This window comes from Mugil cephalus, chromosome 2, assembly GCF_022458985.1.
Source record: "Mugil cephalus isolate CIBA_MC_2020 chromosome 2, CIBA_Mcephalus_1.1, whole genome shotgun sequence".
Classification (NCBI taxonomy): domain Eukaryota; kingdom Metazoa; phylum Chordata; class Actinopteri; order Mugiliformes; family Mugilidae; genus Mugil; species Mugil cephalus.
This window is the reverse complement of record NC_061771.1, coordinates 31,487,933-31,507,300: the sequence shown is the minus strand read 5'-3', so window position 1 is coordinate 31,507,300 and position 19,368 is coordinate 31,487,933. Positions and strand designations below refer to the sequence as shown.

The 19,368-nt window shown below is 40.6% G+C and overlaps 1 protein-coding gene across 1 annotated transcript; it reads left to right on the top strand.

Annotated features, from left to right (window-relative positions):
- The first annotated feature begins 11,193 nt into the window (after positions 1-11,193).
- On the top strand, positions 11,194-12,888 carry LOC125003932 (nucleosome assembly protein 1-like 1). The gene is made up of 2 exons (XM_047578200.1): positions 11,194-11,225; positions 11,335-12,888. Exons 1-2 carry the CDS (start codon positions 11,194-11,196, stop codon positions 12,275-12,277), a joined length of 975 nt encoding a protein of 324 aa, XP_047434156.1. The 3' UTR covers positions 12,278-12,888.
- The last annotated feature ends 6,480 nt before the right edge of the window (positions 12,889-19,368 follow it).

Sequence of the window (19,368 nt, the reverse complement as noted above, 5' to 3'; positions counted from 1 at the left end):
TTACTTCTTGTCCTCATGAATTTAGGTTTGTACCAGGAAGTCAGTGAAGGCCGACTATACAAACAACAAGGATGAAGCTTAAGCTATGATTTGCCACAAGCACAAAGATGATGAATTAACAGAAGAAAATGAAAAACATTCTGGTTTTGAGGTAATGAGGAGAGAGCAGCTGCAGGGTGTGGAGGTGAGGAGGGAATACTGGGAGTAGTAGTGTAAACTAATAGGGGTGAGTTCGACTGGAAACTGGAGCAGAGTCAGATTTACAGCTTTATCAAGGAGGAGGAGAGAAAATAACACAAAATGAGCCAAAGACAAACGAAACGTAGCAGCATTTGAATGCACTTTAATGGGGACGACATGCAAGGTAGAACACAATGCAGTATTCGTCAGAAAAACACCTCTTTCAAGTCGACATCTTTGCTACTTTGTTCCCTGGCATCTGTCTAAACATTGATTTACAGAATATTCGTCATAATTAATAAGTGACAAGAGGCAGAAAAAACATACAAATCAGACAAAAAGTAAAACCCACCACTAAATCACAGAGACGTCGGTTCTCACTGGATTATTTTTATCTTAGAGTTCAGGAGGAGAATGTTATTCTCCTCCTGAACTCTAAGAACTATACGACAGTCACAATAACTTAAGTCCTCCTGTGTTACACTCAAGTGCAACATCACATGTCCTCTTGTGCAATACTGCTTTGACACTTTAACTACAATGTCACTTTAATTTTTTTAACCACACCTCATTTTATTAATTTTATTTATTTATTTGTCATACCATATCTACTGTTTTTTATTTATTTTTATTTTTTTACATATTAGTCTTGATATTATTTTCCACAATCCATCTCTCTTCTGTTACTGGCAGCAGGCCTGCCATTGTACATGATATGCTGTTTTGTTGTTGTTTTTGTCCACTTTTACAATTTTTATTCTTTTGTTATCTTATTCCCTTGCCCTTATTTTATGTACCGCTCTTCGCCCTCGTAATTGTCCTTCGGGGATAAATAAAGTTTTTCTGATTCTGATTCTGATTCTCAAGGCCTCTGTAATATCAATAATAGGGTTCAGTTAATTATCTGTTTTAGCTTTTCATACAACACCCCACACAACATCCCTCACAAACCCTCATTCACATTATTGACTTCACTGATGATCACGCTTGATTGTTGCCTTTTTCTTTTTCCATTATAATAAATATCACAGTTTTTATTTTCCATCTGTGTCATTCTACCTAAAGTGAAAGTGTGGAAGAGGACAGTACAAGTCAAGTCAACTTTATTGTCAATTCTGACATGTGCAACACAATACAGGATTGAAATGACCTTCCTCAAAGGCCTACGGTGCAGCAGCTAGACAAAAAGTGTAAACAAGAAAAAATAGGATGTTATACTGCCCACTACTGGCTGTTTTTTGTAACTGTAGTTTTAAACAGAGTGATTTTATCATGACCGCCGGGGGACTGAGGAGGCTGAAGCGTGGAACAGGTATAAACTACCTGCGCCCGGACTGAGCGTCTGGGAACGGCGTCCGCGGCCCGAGAGTCCCGCACCAGACTTGGACTCGGAGATGGAGACCGAAATAGCTCCGGATCATGACTACTGTGTAGTCCCTCAAACAGGAGCGAGGGCGAAGATCTACGTTGCCAGATTAGGGAGCTACAACAGCAGGTGGAAGTCCTCAAACTGCGCCAGCGTTTCGGGATACAACGTCTGTCTACATCAGATGAGGATGTGCGCTTTTATACCAGATTTAAGTCCTACAAGATGTTCATGGCATTTTGGAGATTATTTGAACCTGCTGTGGTCCACAAGATGGTGCGGATATCCTGCGCCAAGACAGCCTCTGCACAGTCCATCACTCAGCAATGGTAAGGAACAGATGTGGTAACATGACCTGCACATTAAGGGCTGTATGTCTAATGTAACTCTGAAATGGCGTACAAACTGTTTTGTTTTGTAATTGCCCCTGTTAGTTCGTGAAGTTGACATGTGACAATTAACTAAAAAGTAAAAGCCAACCAGCTGATATTGGTATTATTTTCTGATTTTTACTTTGTAATAGCAATGGACTGTACATACATTTTTTAATTTCTGTTTGTATAATATATTGTGGCAGCTTCATCCGTGTTTTATTCTTCAGTTGTATTTGTTTATTTATTTCTGTCCACTCGGTTTGCTGTGCCTTGACTTATTCTTACAATAATTCTTTTCTTCTGTTCTGTCTGATAAGGTAATTTTATTTTTTATTTTTATATCTCAACAGAAACTGAGACCCATTGACGAGTTTCTGCTGTTCCTGATGTACCTGTCAGTGGGGTTTCCTCTCAGGGACCTTGCAGAGAGGTTCAGCATTCACGCACTACTGCAAGTCGGATCATCTCCACATGGACTAATTTCTTTTACTGCCTCCTGGGAAGCCAGCGCTTTTGGATTCCTCCAGAGATTGTGAGAGCTCACCTGCCAACTGCAGCTTTTCCTGATACACAGGTGATCCTTGACTGTATGGAGATATTCTGTCAGACGCCATCCTCTCTGCTCCTTCAGAGTGAGGTTTTCTCTGCATACAAGTCATGCACTACATTCAAGGCCATGATTGGCATGGCACCCCACGGTGCTTTCACCTTTGTGTCTGGCCTGTATGCAGGCTCTATGAGTGATCACGAGATCTTCAAGCTGTCCAGGACCGTAAAGCTGCTGAAGTCAGGTATGGCGATCATGGTGGACAAAGGCTTTCTCGTGGACAACCTTGCTCCCCGTGAGGAACACCTGGGCTGCAGCTATTTGTTTTTTAGACTGCTGAAAACTTGTATTGTTGTTTCAGCAAGTTTCAGTTTTACAGTTACAGTTAGGGACCCTCCCTTGTAATTGAATAAATCAAAATGGCCCGTGTAAAAGCTTTTTCAAATGAAACAGTTCTCTTGTGAAATATTTGTGACCTGTTGACCTACACCTTAAAGAATCGGAATTGAGAATTCTGTAGAATAGAAATAGAAATTGAGAATCTGAATCATTCAAGTCCAAATGACGGCCAACCCTTTTTATATGTATATAGATCATGTTAATAGATCAAGTCATAGAACATTAAAACAAAATAAAATTACAGATAAATACTTGCAGCAATTGGTTATTTCAGCCACTGGAGAACCAGACAGATGTACAGACTCAAGGTAACTCCAGTCAGTACTGGAAAAACTCTTGTTAGCATTTATTGGCCGGAAAGAAGGTGAAATGAGTACCGTCAGGCAGACACATATATAATATCGTTGCCGAGCGACGATCAGTCACGTTAGATAGAAAAATTTAAAACACATGGACCATATGTCCATCCAGCCAATCAACAGAGAAATGGGCGAACAAGCCCACTTAGAGGTGTCACACCCAGACATTCACTCTTACCACACTGAACCACCCAGTAATGTATGACATAATCATTCCATAATGTTGAATTAATGAATCATGACACAAGTAATGTAATAATAAGTAAGTAATCACAGCAAGGGTTAGCATCAGTGACTCCCACCTCAGGGGAAGTTGGAAAATATTCAGTATTTGTAGAAGTAGCCTCCACTTTTTCTTTTATGAAGACCTGCTGCATCGGTCTATGCAGCAGGTCAGATCCTTCTGTCTGTCTGTCTGTCTGTCTGTCATGTGAGTTTTCTTGAAGACAATGTCTAGCATCCTTGGAAGCTGCAGTCAACAAGAGCCTTGTGTTATCTTTGTTTTTTGACCTGTTTTCCCTAGATGGAAAGGAGGCAGTCAAAGTAATGAAAAGTAAGACGGAAGCTGTCTTTGACGTGGCTTAGCAATAGTCTCGCATAACACTCAGGGCAGCGGACGTGAGAGCAACAGGTCTGTCATCATCGGACTGGGGGACTGGGATGATGATGGAGGGTTAAAGGCAGGGTGGGATGTTGACAAGTTCAAGTGACAGGTGGAAGATCACATCACCCAGCAGGTGAGAAAGAAAGCAAACAGGTAAGTGTTGGATTATTTTCCCAGAGTTAATGTGACTCTTGTTCATGAAGGCTGGCTGTGTTGAAACTGAAAACTTCTCAGATTTGTATTTCAAGTTGCCTGTGTGTAGTTGTCGGTGGACTCACTAAGGTGACTCAGTAACAGGTGAGGTCACTGCTATATTGTTGTTGTGAGTCAAATCCTAGATTGATTATTTATTCCTTAAATCCAGGACCAAGTGAATCTTAAGGTTTGAGATCACTGTTAAATGTGAGCTTGAGCTTCAGGGAGGGTGGGAGACACCCATCAATGTAAATGCAATGCAAATAAAGGGTTTGGCTGAAGGGAAGAGGATCCACCTTCACTTCAGAGTTACATTCACTCAGCATGCAGAGCAGTATTAGTAAAGATTAGTAGCACACAGGAAGAGCTAAAAGATACAATAGCAATAATAATGGTGATAAAAATAGAAAGTCAGCAGAAACCAATCCTATTCTCAATAGATACAGACCCGTTAGTGAGCATCACCATGTGATTGTTCTTTGTGACACAACAGGAGGTAAAACTAAAAAAAACTGGACATCAGGTTCAGGAATTAATCAGTCCCATTGATTGAACCAACAATAAATAAATAAATAAATCCCATAAATGTAATTCTTTGGTGAAATTACTGAGAAGAAAACAGAGAGGATCAAACTAAGGAGGCCTTCTCTCCTTTAACGGCAAAGTGCTGTTACTAGCTAGCTCACTGGTTCGTTGAAATTCATTCACCTGGAGACTCAAGCAGGTAAAAATGTCCTATAAGACACATCTGGACACAGAGTGTCTGAGGGGACACGACTGAACATGGATCACATTAGCTGGAGTCCCTGACATCGGTAGTTTTATTATTATTATTATTATTATTGTTATGACTGGCTATCTACGCAGATGAAATCTATGAAGAGTTTTGCTTTATTTTCTGTAAGAAGGAGGCGCTAATGTGAAAGTTTTTTCACCACGCCGCGTCCAATAGTAAGAATCCACGTGACTCGAAGCGGAGCTTAAATTTCCGCTCAGCGCTCAGTGCAGCCTTTTTTAACATGATGCAGCGGAAGATGAGGTTGTTAGTCGGGCTCCCAATGCGTGAGTAGCCAACTGAACTTTTTTAATGTGTAGTTCAGCGTGAGGCTTGTTTTGTTGGGTTATGCTTCTCTTTTTGGCTGCGCTTCCATGGGACATGGCTAGAAAAGGACCGGCGTCATGTAGCGGAACAGTTACGACATTGTAGGACAGTTACGGTTACTGTTGAGTTGGATTGTATCTGTTTTATCTTGTATAAATTTAAAAGGTTAAATTCAGTTAGTCCACACAGTGGGTACATATTCCTACAAATATACTAAATATTATGTTGATATTACTCATGTGACACAGTGCAGCTCTAACGATACGGTTTAATTGGTGTCTGGTCAGAATACGTTGAATGTGCACGTATTAGTTTTATCCATCATATTCATTCGTGTGATTCTTTCTCTCTGTCTGACCATCTCTTTGTCTCTCTGTATTTTTGTCTCTCCTCGTCTCTGTGTCAGTGTTGGGTTTTGTGCGACTAACAGAGAAAGCCCCATTCACCTGTAGAGTGCCCACAGATGAATATGTTGAAATGAATAAGACGTTGACGGCTGGAGACACAGTCACGCTACAGCCTGGACTCACAGGGCTACAGGGTGAATTCATCTTCTGGTGTCGACGGGATCCCTCACCATCCCCCACATCCAGAAAAGTGGCATTTACACTGGAGTGATGTTGAATGGAAACCGGTTCCACGTCTCCAGGTTTAATGTTACTGTGGGTGAGTGTTTAACACATCACATCATTTCATTATATTTACTGTGTGTTTCATTACCATGAGGACTCTTGAAGTACTCTTAAAGATTTCCAAGTAATAAAACAGCAGCACAGTGACTTTTAAATGAATCGTATTTTGTTGAATTTTCCTGTTCATTACCGTCTTTTCAATTACAGCATAAAACTTATTTTCCACTCACTAGCAGGGGGGAACTTTAGGGGTGCTAATATGCTTGTTAAAATATTAAAATGCATGAGGTTATTATAATTGGTATTACTACATTATTACGTTAGTGTTAAGGGCATCCATTAGTCAGTATGTAGTATCAGTAGTAGTATGTAGTAGTATCAGTAAGTCTCTCTGGAGATAACATGTTTAGATTTAAACAAATATTCGTACATCTTTTTTTCTAAACATGTATTTGAAATGAGGTGAGTGAGGACAAATAATACAGCTTCAAATTTACCTTGTGTCTCTTTATTAACGAACATTAACATTACAAAAAAACTAACACATGAGTCCATATTAGTTACTGACACTTAGAACAACTGTTGTAACATTGGAGGCTGGTAACTGGCTCTATGGTAAATACAATTCAGTTAACTAAACTAATAAGATAAGATGGCATCAGTCCTCTGCATATTAATGTTATTTCATTTAAATTTGGAAGCTGATGCAGTTCTGTAGTAAATCTGTATTTTGAAGCAGACTAGCTAACAGTAGCTCAACCTACAAGGAGAGACATAACACAACATGACACCAAGGAACATGCAGCAATCATGGTTGTGTGGTCACCCAGGAACCAGTTATATTGCTGTTCCTCTTCTGCTGCTGCTGTTTGACAGAACCTGATCCCATCAAGCCTCGTGTTAAAGACCAGCAGAGCCTCTTGGACTGGATCTATGCTGCTGGACGTTTTGTTCTGTTCAACACTGAAGACCAGCAGGTCAGTTCAAGGAGGTCAAGCAAAGTGTTTTTCCTCGAGCAGGAAAATGACTTCATGCATTTATTATATGTGTAATGAACAACTAAGCTCGGAAGAATCTCTGGACAAGTTTTATTTCCTCCTAACATCCATTCTCTTTTCCCTGTTTCATAGGACGATTAAAGGAGCCTGTGTTAACGTCTGCTGTAAACCTAAAGGTGGAGAAGACTATGTGTGTGTGTAGAATCATTTAACTGCTTGCTCTAAATGATCTAAATGCTTGCTCTTACTGCTTGCAGCAGTAAGAGCAAGTGCAAATTCAAACACAGCATTTGGTGTTTGTTGTCGTTTGGCTGCAGCTTTTGATTTCAGTGGATTCTATGGATTCTAGTCATTTTATGATGATGTTCTTCTGCCCCCTCACCAAACATCCACATTGTTTAGTCCCATGATTCTTCTTGTATGAGAATTACATTATTTAACATTTATGTCTAATAACAACACTTGTTGATGGGGGGCACCACTTACAGATGAAAACTACACTGTAAGAATTAATTAATAAATATTAGAGCAATATTAATTATTAGAAATTAATCTATTAAGTCTCATCATATCTGAGCTGTCAGCTCTCAGTACAGTGATCATCTATTTCCAGCTCACAAGAACCTTTCAGACGACTTAAGTGAAATATTTGGTTTATTTACATGGATACTGAATAATAAACAATATGATGAGTAACAATTGGTATAGAAAACGATGAGGAGAATAATGAAATTAATGTGTTTTGACAATAATGAGAAGTAACCGAACAACTAGAACGTAAACATGGAAATACCAAAGGACTACTAGAGCTGGCCCGTGACATACAGCACATGTATCGCTGATAATACAAATCCCAGAATGAATGCTCTGCTTGTGGCGCGTCAATCAGGACAGGATCCATTAACACCCTCCCCTCTGTTGACAGTAGTCACAGCATCTGCATTCTACTACTGACAAAGCGCCATCCCTCCAAAAAATGGAGAAAATAAACGCAGAGAAAGAGAACGTCTTCTGCCTCCATTTATCCCTTTACTAAAATATGTTAGATTCATGTTGATGTGGATTTAAATGTGGTAGAATTGTTTCCATTCTTTATTTTCTGGCAGATTTGACGCTAGCCAACTGCCACCAAAACAGAAAAGGAAAAACACGTTTTGACGCCACAGAGATACTGATTAATGCCAGACTTAAAATGAAAAACACTAGAAAAGATCAGGCTTGATTGAAGCCCAATACGATTCAATACAGGCCTGGATTGGCTCCGATCATGGGTGGCTGGTATAAATGGGGTAACAGGACTAAGTCCTCCCAAGCCAAATATTTTTTCAATAACCTACAACGGATTGTCGGTGATATCAAGGGTAGCAACAGCACCTAACAGTCAAAAGAAAAACATAGAATATGTAAAATGGGCTGATTCATCACAGCCCCAGCACCCCTCGGACCACTTCCATTCCTTTAGTTCTTGTAAGTGATTGACAGGTGTGATGCCACGCCCCGTCAGTTGCTGATCATTTGGCTACATCCAGTCAGGCGGCTGGTCATTGGTCAAAAGTGCTGCTGGTGTCAGAACGGAAGAAGGGAGAAGAAGTTCAGCTGTGGAGGTGTTGACATGAACGATGTGGATTACTTGATTTCTGATCCATTTTCCTCAATGTTGGAAGTCAAGATAATGAAATCACATCAGCCAAACGATGTTCAAATAACTCAAAGTGACAAACGACACGTAGGAAGTTTTGTGTTTCTTGGTTTGAAAGAAAGGACTGGCTAACGGCAAGTGTAGCCAAGAATTCAGTTTTTGGTTTTTGAAGGAGATACAGCATGGAGCCAACAATGAATTGTGGATTTGAAACATTTTCAGAAAAAAAATTAGAAAATATGGATCCAGCGCAAGTCACATCAATGTGATGCTGGTTACCACATGGCACATCAGGGTTCAGGTCCTGGTGAGCATCTGTAGACTTGGAATGGATTTTTTTCCCCATAGTGCGATGTCAGGTGTCATAGTTATATAAGTGAAGATTCTCAGATAAAGTCACATAAATAAAGTTCTTTAATGTTAATATGTTTTTTTGTTAATATTTGGTCCTGAAACCAGACCAGTTGAGAACCTGTACCACTGTACAGGTACAGTGTACCTGTAATTGATGGAACTTGTGTATTGTAAGTGATGTTCCTTTTACTACTGTGTTAATTATTTAATCGGTATTACACATGTGTTTGCCCACCCACTAAACATCACCACCAGCTGCCACTGGCTTTAGGGCAGCCGTAGCTCAGGAGCTCAGGAGCTCAGGAGCTCAGGACGTAGTGTGGCCATAGGGCCGCCATACCTTAGGAGGTAGGGCGGCCGTACCTTAGGAGGTAGGGCCGCCATAGCTTAGGAGGTAGGGCGGCCGAAGCTCTGGAGGTAGGGCGGCCGTAGCTCTGGAGGTAGGGCGGCCGTAGCTTAGGAGGTAGGGCAGCCGTAGCTCAGGAGGTAGGGCGGCCGTAGCTTAGGAGGTAGGGCAGCCGTAGTTTAGGAGGTAGGGCGACCATAGCTCTGGAGGTAGGGCGGCCGTAGGGCAGCTGTAGCTCAGGAGGTAGGGCGGCCGTAGCTCTGGAAGTAGGGCAGCCAAAGCTCTGGAGGTAGGGCGGCCGTAGCTCAGGAGGTAGGGCTACTGTAGCTCTGGAGGTAGGGCGGCCGTAGCTCAGGAGGTAGTGTGGCCATAGGGCAGCTGTAGCTCAGGAGGTAGGGCGGCCTGTTGCCAGATTCAAGTGATAACCATTTTGTGATTTATCTGGGAAAATCTGTAGAGGAAGAAACACAAAACACAGGAAGCAGGTGATGGATTAGGAGAGTGATGTTCACTGTAAACTGATCTAATCTGCCTCTCTATTCAAAGACCATCAACATTTTTCTGTATTGTTATCAACATTGTTATCCCAACACTTCACAAATTCCATGACTGCAGAAATAGACTTTAGCGGTTCCTGTTTTAAAAAAGTAGACTGTGTGGATTGGGAGTTTTTCTCCAAGATAAAGGGAGCATCTTTTTTTCTGAGCAGATTTCAGGGCATTTATTTATGATGAACATTGGGAAGGATGGTATTTGCATACTCTACAGTAGACAGGTTGGCATATATAGTGCCACACAAAAGCTTTTGCATCACAATTTTCTACATTTCTGCACAAAAAAATATGCAAAACATCTGCATCACAAGTCCTTAATCGAATTGATATGTTGTGGAAGGACCTGTAGCATCAGTTGATGAGAGGAAACCACCAACATCTCACAACTGAACTGGTTCTGTTCTGAGTTCAGTGACTTTAACACCTCACTGATGATTCAGTAAACACAAAAGCCTAATATTTCTGTTTTATTGGTTTTAATGGGTTGCCATTGTCTACCTTTAGGACTTGTGTGAATATTTGCTGATGATTTGAATCATTTTTGTGCAGAAATAAGAATAAGTACTGACCTGAACACGTCTGCATATGTTCCCATCAGTATACTGTACGTCTGACTCTTCGTCCACCACTGCAAAGACACAGAGGTTAAGTTAAATTTCAACAAGAAAAACAGATTTCTGATCTGATCCTAAATCTGTAAGGAATCAGTGTGACGAAGCTGGATGGAGTCCAGATGACAAGACAGATGAGTCTAGATATGACAAGTTCAAACTATGGGAGATAGTCTGAAATGCTGTCAGACCCCAGGAATGGTGGCTATTTTGATTTGACAACTGTTATAAAGAGATTATGAATGGAAGACACTGCTGGTCTTGAAATTCCTTGTCTGTGGGATCTGCCAATCCATATGTGCATGCTTAGTCAGCACAGCAAACCTTTTCTAAAGCTAAGAGACTAGTTTCACTCCATAGATTTGAATTTGTAAACCACTATGGAGGATGAAACAGGACATGCTCAGTGTGCAACATCAGACTAAATCCAGGAGCAACATTACAAGAGTGGTTGCATAAACCACTTTGGTTTGATTGAAAACACATGTGGGCTCTGCAACATCAAAAAAAGTCATGGATGGATCATCTCAGGATCATTTGACAACACCACAGAGGGAGGCTCATCATTATCCAAGTCTAACATAGAGAGGAACTGTTCATAAGCCTCAAGAAGAGAAAGACCAGATGAGATGTGGTCAAAGAAAAAAAAGTAAAAGAAATCTGGAGATCAAGTTCATCATGGCCTTATATCACCGCAACAATATCATGTGACCTCAGTCTGACGCAGCATGATAGTGACCTGAGAACATTCTGCTGTAAAATCACTCATCTTTCTGAGAGAAATAACATTTACTGTCCTGAACAGTAACATCTTTGATTAAAGATGCCTTTATGAAAGCAAATGATCACATCAAGATTCAAGGTTCAAAAAACAGAAAGTTCAAGGGAAAGGAAAGGAAAGGAAAGTTCAAACTTTCTACAGCCAAAAACAACATGGTGGCCTACAGCAAGCTGACAGATCACTTGTTCGAATACATACTCTACTCTGAATCTAAAAAAGAATCTGAAGAATCCAAAAATCTGAAGGGGGCAAGAGAGATTCTTCAGAGGATCGTCTCTCGGGATCTTTACAAGCTTGTTGGTGAAGCCATGGAAATGGACCACCCAGGAAGCCAAGTTCTACGAAGAAGTCCATGAACTGGAGAGAAAGTATGCCGCGCTCTACCAGCCCCTCTTCGACAAAAGAAGTGACATAGTGAAAGCAGCTTATGAACCCACAGATGAGGAATGTGAATGGAAGGCAGATGAGGAGGAAGAGCTGACAGAAAAGATGAAGGAGAAGGCCAAGTTGGAGGAGGAGAAGAAGGACGAGGAGAAAGAAGACCCCAAAGGCATCCCCGAGTTCTGGTTAACGGTTTTCAAAAACGTGGACCTGCTCAGTGACATGCTGCAGGAACACGACGAACCCATCCTTAAACATTTACAAGATATTAAAGTCAAATTCTCAGATCCAGGACAGCCAATGAGCTTCACATTAGAGTTCCACTTCGAGCCCAACGACTTCTTCACAAACACAGTGTTGACGAAAACCTACAAGATGAGGTCAGAGCCCGACGAGAGCGACCCCTTCTCCTTCGACGGACCAGAGATCATGTGCTGCACGGGTTGCACGATTGACTGGACCAAGGGCAAGAATGTCACGTTGAAAACAATCAAGAAGAAACAGAAGCACAAGGGCCGCGGAACAGTCAGGACGGTCACCAAGACGGTCCCCAACGATTCCTTCTTCAACTTCTTCGCCCCACCAGAGGTTCCGGAGAATGGAGAGCTGGATGAGGACTCGGAGGCAGTTCTAGCTGCTGACTTTGAAATCGGCCACTTCATCCGTGAGCGCATCGTACCTCGGGCCGTGCTCTACTTCACAGGAGAGGCCATAGAGGACGATGACGATGATTACGATGAGGAAGGAGAGGAGGCTGATGATGAGGAAGGTGAAGAGGAAGCTGATGAGGAGAATGACCCCGACTATGATCCCAAGAAGGATGCAGCCCCCCCAGCTGAGTGCAATCAGCAATGAAGCCTGGCCCGGCTGCCTTGAGGATCAACTGCACTGTAACGGCTTCTCAAATTAAAAGAAAAGAAAAAAAACGGATTTAAAAAAAAAAAAAAATAGTTACTTACCGCCTTATAATGTTTTGTATTTTTCTTGGTAGAGAATTTGAAGAAAAAAAGGTTTCAAGATTTTTGTTACAAAAACTCATGGTAATATACTGGGAGCTGTGTGGCTCAATATACATAGTATTTTACTAGACCTGTTTTTTCCTTCTCTTCCTTCTCTGTACAATAGCTAGACTACAGGAAAAATACCTTCCTCAAAAAGCATGAACTTGTTTCTTCACTGCTAAACTAGTTTGGGTTCTTGTGAAGTCTTTTGTTGTATTTGCTCTTAGACAACAGCTGTGGTTTAGACTTCATTGGCAGTTTATACCCCCTCCTGCCCTTCCTCTTCCTCTATTCCTCCCACCAAAGCTCCAGGTTGACAGTTCTGGTTGTTCCAGGAGATTTTTTTTTTTAAATTTTCTTTAGTGGGGCCTTTAGCACTTGAAAAAGCACTGTAGCATTTCCAGCTCTAGAGAAGGAGGACAGATGGGTGACCTACAGCTGGGTGTCCATTCCGGTTTATCTAATCTCACTGAGCGTGGGATCCACAGTTGGTGTTTTTTTGGCCACTTCCTGCACCACTTGTGATCAACCGCTGTCCACTCTCAATACATTCCAGTAAGCAGACTGGCTGGCACCATGTTACGCCCTCTGCATTTTCACTGGCTATACAGGTGTGTTTGGCCTGTGCCTAATCACCTTAATCAGCCACACCTGAGAAGACTGACTAAAAGGCCTGTTGAAGAAGCATGGGGAATGACTTTTCCACTGCAGAAGCTCACCATGGCTCACCTGTTTTTCTGTCCCTTCTTGTAAAATAAATACTTTTTGAAACTCCATGTGTCTCCACTTTTATGTTGCGCCTCTCGAGCCGGGACGTAACATAAATGGGAGCTCGTCCGGGATCATTTTTGGACTTTTTTTTGTGGAGACCGTATGCCGGAGTTTTTTCTTGGGGTGAGAATAGAGATTACCTGAAGCTTAAATTGCTGTGGCTGTAATGTTTTCTGAGAGGTCGGTTGTTGCTCATGTTGACACATGAACTTGTCTGGTGTAGGAAGCCTCCGGGTGTTGGTGGGACCATCACCACTTTATTATTTTTGTGCGGTAACCCTGGGGTGGCCCCTGGCGTGCCCGGGAAAGCCGACGAAGACTAGGTGAGGACTAGTTAGGTAGAAGTTAAGTCTGAGGTAGAGAGGAAACCAGTTAAGTTCTGGGAAGTCAATCCATGAGCAACGACCTCTGATGTTGCGGTGGCCTGTGGTAGAATTCACTGGTCTTGGTTTTACTGTGTTCTTTATCAAGATTGGAATATTTTCGGTGAGCTAAAAGGAGCAGTTTTGTGTGAACATGCCCACTGTGTGAAACTCAGCAAATGCAGGTGCTTTGTTTTGTGTTTGTGACCTTTTAGTGTTGAAGTCAGCCCAATTTTGGTGGCTACTGTTGTGATGTTACTAGCTGGGTGAAGGCAGTAACTTTGTTTGAGGTGCCACATTCGTTGTGTTGGGTCATTTGGCTTTTTTGTATTTGTAAATTGCGTGTGTGACCATTAGGCGGTGGTGAGGACAGTTCATTGTGTTAAGATTACTTGTTGCTAATCTTAGTTCAAGTTAGTAACTTGGTTTAAGTAATCATTTGGTTTGTGACTGTGCGCTATGTTATGGGTCACAGTGTGTCTTTGTATTTGGTGTAGAATTTGTGACTGTAAGGGCATCGATATTTTCTTTTCTTGAACCATGAGGCATGATTGCAGAGGGGCTTTTGTTCATTTTTAGGGCTCCTGGAGGATCCCTTTTTGAGGGTGGAGGTGTTACGCCCTCTGCATTTTCACTGGCTATACAGGTGTGTTTGGCCTGTGCCTAATCACCTTAATCAGCCACACCTGAGAAGACTGACTAAAAGGCCTGTTGAAGAAGCATGGGGAATGACTTTTCCACTGCAGAAGCTCACCATGGCTCACCTGTTTTTCTGTCCCTTCTTGTAAAATAAATACTTTTTGAAACTCCATGTGTCTCCACTTTTATGTTGCGCCTCTCGAGCCGGGACGTAACAAAAGTCTTTATCAACACAACTGTCCTTTAAAGAAAGTTACACACACAGGAATCTAATTCAGAGAAACACTGACAAACTATTTCTACTATTAGACAAACATATTCATTTAAAATCTAATCAGTGGCATTAAATAGAAACAGAGTTAATACCTGCCTTGTGTTTGACTCATTGTCTTCTTTGGGTTAAGATACTTGGATTTGATGAACCAGGCAGCCAGTCCAACAACAACACCAGCAACGACAACACAGATTATAATGAGAATCACATCTGTTGAATAAAGAAATAAAATATGTCACAACAACAACAACCATTAAAAGATGAGATTTCATTTTTTAGAATCACTCTTACGATGTCTTTGGTCTGGGTTACCTGATCCTTGGCTCTTCTTTCCTTCACAGAACATGGTCACATCGACTGGAAGAGTCTTGTTCTCTGCAGGGTTGGAAGCCACACATCTGAATGAAGAGCTGAAGTCCTGCTTGTTTACAGAGAGAGAGACAGTAGGGCTGCTCTGGTTCATGATCTTCTCGTCTTTGTACCAGGACAGTGTGGTCTCTTCAGCTGGGTCCACAGAACACAGCAGGGAGCAGCTCTCAGAGCTCACACTCAGTGTTTCCACTGCAGGAGATGGGACAGAGTCTGCAGAGGAAAGAGACATGAAGACCACTGACTTTACAAACTACACTTCACTCACTGCCTTTACTCAGGTTCATCAGGGAAAGTCAAGAGGAAACATTTTCACATTGATGCTTAGTCTGAAAGATTTTCATTAAAATAAAAGTCTGTTAAAATTAGATAAAGCAAAGTGGAACACATTGTAATACTGGCATATTTGTATAGTGAACTGTCTGTGAAAACATTTCTGTATCAACACTATTATTTACTATAATCTCTATTAACACATAAGTGGATGTGAATACTTCAGGCAGTAATAGAAGAAGGAGGAGCAGCAGTGAGCTGTTAGATGAAGAGCTGCACAGCCTGGAAACCAACTATTCTCAGACAATATCACACTTCAATGATTCCCAAGTGACAATGTGGATCAAAGATGGTGCCAGTGCTTTTTGCTTTCATTTTTAACTTATTCAGCTCACCTTCCCTGTGTCACATCGCTTATATCAGGGATTTTGTAGGATCGTAGACGCAGTGGTCGACCAAAGTGCAGCAGATGAAAAACACATCAAGATTATTTCCCTTCAAAATCAGAAGATGTCCAGCAGAGCCATCAGCTCAGGACCGTCAGAAACCAATGAGACCCAGGTTCACCATCTACTGTCTGGAAAGGTTTGGCCATAAGTGGTCTTCATGGAAGAGCTGCAACCAAAAATCCATCCCTCTGATATGGAAAAAAGACCAAGAGACTCAACTATGAACCAGAACATAGGAACTGGGCTCAGAAACATGGCAGCAGGTGCTCTGGATTGATTAAATAGTTGTCTGTAGCAGGAGGCAGTTTGTTGAGTGAAGGGCTGGAGAGAGCTACAATAACAAGTGTCTGCAGGCAACAGTGAAGCATGGAGGAGGCTCCTGGAAAGTTTGGTCAGAATGAATGGTCCTCAATGCTGAGAGAAACAAGCAGATACTGATCCATCATCAACACCATCAGGGAGGAGGATGATTGTCCCGAATTTATTCTGCAGCGCGACAAAGAGCCCAAACATCCAGCCAAGGTCACTAAGAACTATCTTCAGAGTAAAGAAGAACAAGAAGTCCTGGACATGATGGCATGAACCCCACAGAGCCCTGATCTCAACATCATGGAGTGAGTCTGGGATTACATGAAGAGACAGAAGGATCTGAGGAAGATCTGTGGTTAGTTCTTCAAGATGTTTGGAACAAACTACCGGTCGAGGTCCTTCAAAAACTGTCCAAGTAGAAGAACTGATGCTCGTTTGAAGGCAAAGGTTGATGGGATTTCTATTTCTTTTCTGTTATTTCACTGCATTTTGTTACCATCTGAAAATAAACTATTAACTTTTCCATTTTTGAAACCATTCTTAGTTTACAGCATTTGTTCACACCTGCCTAAAACCATTTTTAGAGCACTTTTTATGCAAAGGATGCACCCAAAGCACTTTAAATAAAAACAAAACAAAAACAGAAAACAATACACCCAAGAAACCACAGACACATGCACAGTGCATGCATACACACACAGGCACGAAAATTTTAAAAACACTGAGGAATTGAAGAGCAGTGAGGAAACACTGTCACTAGAAACTGAAACACTAGAGGCACAAAAATAACTATAATAAAACTACAACTATAATAACACGTATGTACACATAAAAATAAAAAAATCAATAAATAACCAGACTAAAAGGAAAATAATGTGACAAATACAACTTACCTCTCATCTTAGGAATTATAGGACGAAGCAGAAGAGTACAGAAAATACAAGTTAGATAAAAAGAGAAAATATATTAAGGGTGTAAAACACATTTCCGTTTTTTGTTGAGTCTGTCTAATGAAATTATTTCTACACTAACACACAATTCTGATTCTTTGGTACGAGTTTTTCTACAAAATGTTAATTGCACTGATGAACTTTAACAAAACAAAAAAACATTCAAATGGTCATTCAAGTAAACATAAAAAACAATGAGATTTCCTTAGAGCATACGTTTTTGTATATATAGGTATTATTTTCGTATATAATTACATGTTCACACCGAGTTCTGAAATCAAATCTGAGGATATTTACAGCTTGCAGATTGAAAAAAAAAAAAAAGTGTTATCAAGATGAAATGAAGAAACAGGGACAATAAGTTTTGAATTTAACTTGGAGTGAGATTTTTTTTTCTTGGGGGAGGCGGCGTGGGCTGCTTAAAGTACCCACCATGATTCATAAGCACATATCACACATAATTCCTAGACTTTATAATAACAAATATCAACAAATAATATGTCTGTGATGTCAATAGAAGCGTGACAGGGTACCCTAATAACTGTTGCTGAAATTGTGTATTTTGCAAAGCGGAAGTGGAAACTATTAGACACCTTGTTTTTTTAAATGTAATTTTTCTCAGATGTTTTGGAAAAAAATTAAAGACTACATCTCCTCACACTCCAACCTTCAAATTAATCTGAAAGATAAAGATATACTTTAATACTATAATAATAAAGAGAAGAAAATTCAACAGTTAATTAATTTGATTAATTTACTCACAAAATTTTACATACATAAAACCAAATTTTCCAAAGGTCGTCCTTTCTTTTGTGTTTTTAAAACTGAATTTCAAAACTACCATGAATGTGTTAAAAGAATTCATAACAAAAAAGTATACAATTTCTTGGAGAAATGTAATAGCCTATGTCATGCCTGTTTTTCTTCCTTCCCGTCTATTATTTTTACTATTATGTGTAACTCTTGTACTGACATTTGCACTTTATCTACTTTCTTTTATATATTTGTATTTATTCTTTACTTGAGATGCCAGACTTTATTTGTGTTATTTGACTGTATTTGAAACTTTTCAATAAAGTTGGAAAAAATAAATAATAATAATAATAACTTTTGTTGTAGTCCACATGCCACATTCTTTTCTCATTCATAAAACGCTAAAATCAGGGACATTTTCAGGGACAGGTCATTCAAAACAGGGGCTGTCCACAGAAATTGGGACATCTGGTCACCCTAAAAAAACAACAACACAAAACAAATATAGCACTTTTGAAACAAGTTCTTACACGTTTTCATGGTCTTCTCATTCTGCTGCAAACGTTAAATCTTCACCACCTCACAGTGATGCAGTCGCACCATGGTGTTTAGAAGCTACATTGGAAATGTTCCAGTATGAAGGGGAGGAGCTTGAATAAATCCAGGAATTAATGGAGCATTTGTTTGTGATGCCACTCGTGAAGTAAAATGCTCAAGAATCGTTGTGTTTCAAAATGAGATCACATGTATGTCTGAATCAAGATTGCGGTTTTTTAACGATTTATCGTGGAGCCCTAGTTATCATTGTGCCTTTTTTGTGTAATGTAAATGGAGGGAGAAAATCCAGTACTGGCTCCAAATATCGGCAGCGTGTTATTGGCCATCAGCCAATGCTGATGTCAAAACAATCAGTATCGGCCCTAAAAAAAAATCCATATCCATTGATCTTGTCACAATATAAACAAAGAGCAGCAAAACTAAGAATAGTTTAAAGTACAAAGATGGTTCTTTAACAGAAGAGAATAAAAATATATATATTGGTGTGAAGGTAATGACTGAATGAGGACTAGGGAGCCAGGAGGGAAACATTAAGCTTTTAACTGAGCTGACTTTTAGAGTTCTCTAAAGAGTTCTTGACTGTTCCATTAAAACACATTTACTGTTACAACCAGAAACTACAGGTGTCACCAAACCAACCAGGACTGAAGTGTTGACTCTAAGTGGAGGATTCCCAGATCAAGCAGCAGCATATGAACTGGATATGGATGTTATTAGAACAATGACAGCACCAAGACACACAAACTGGAAGAAGAAATGGAACTTACCAAACACTGAGAGTTCATAAGATGTGGTGAAAACTCTTCCTTTTATAGAGTCAACATAATAAACTCCTGAGTCGTTCTTCATCAGACCTGTGAGTGTAAAGAGTCCAGTGGTTTGGTCCCAGTGAAGTCTGTTCATGTAAATCTCATCTTCTATCTCATATTTCCTTTCTCTCACTGAAACAATATCATTTTCTCCAAATGCCAGAAATCCTCTCTCCATCACAGGTTCAGGTATTGTGATGTTTCCTCCCACAGTTCCTGTCAGGTTCTTCTTCACCTCCTCAGTTTCAGGCAATATAATCACTGTAAAACACAAAGAGACACAACAGTAAACATCATGTCTCAGCCTCTTCTTTCCTCCACAGAACATGGTCACATTGACTGGAAGAGTCTTGTTCTCTGCAGGGTTGGAAGCCACACATCTGAATGAAGTGTGGCTCCTGCTTCCCCCAATCCTTAATGCACCACAAC

Excerpts from the sequence above, each read along its gene's own strand:
- LOC125003932 (XM_047578200.1), top strand. The coding sequence starts at position 11,194 with ATGGTGGCCTACAGCAAGCTGACAGATCACTT. Across the intron at positions 11,226-11,334 it reads AGCAAGCTGACAGATCACTT|CTTGTTGGTGAAGCCATGGA; the intron begins GTTCGAATACAT and ends GATCTTTACAAG.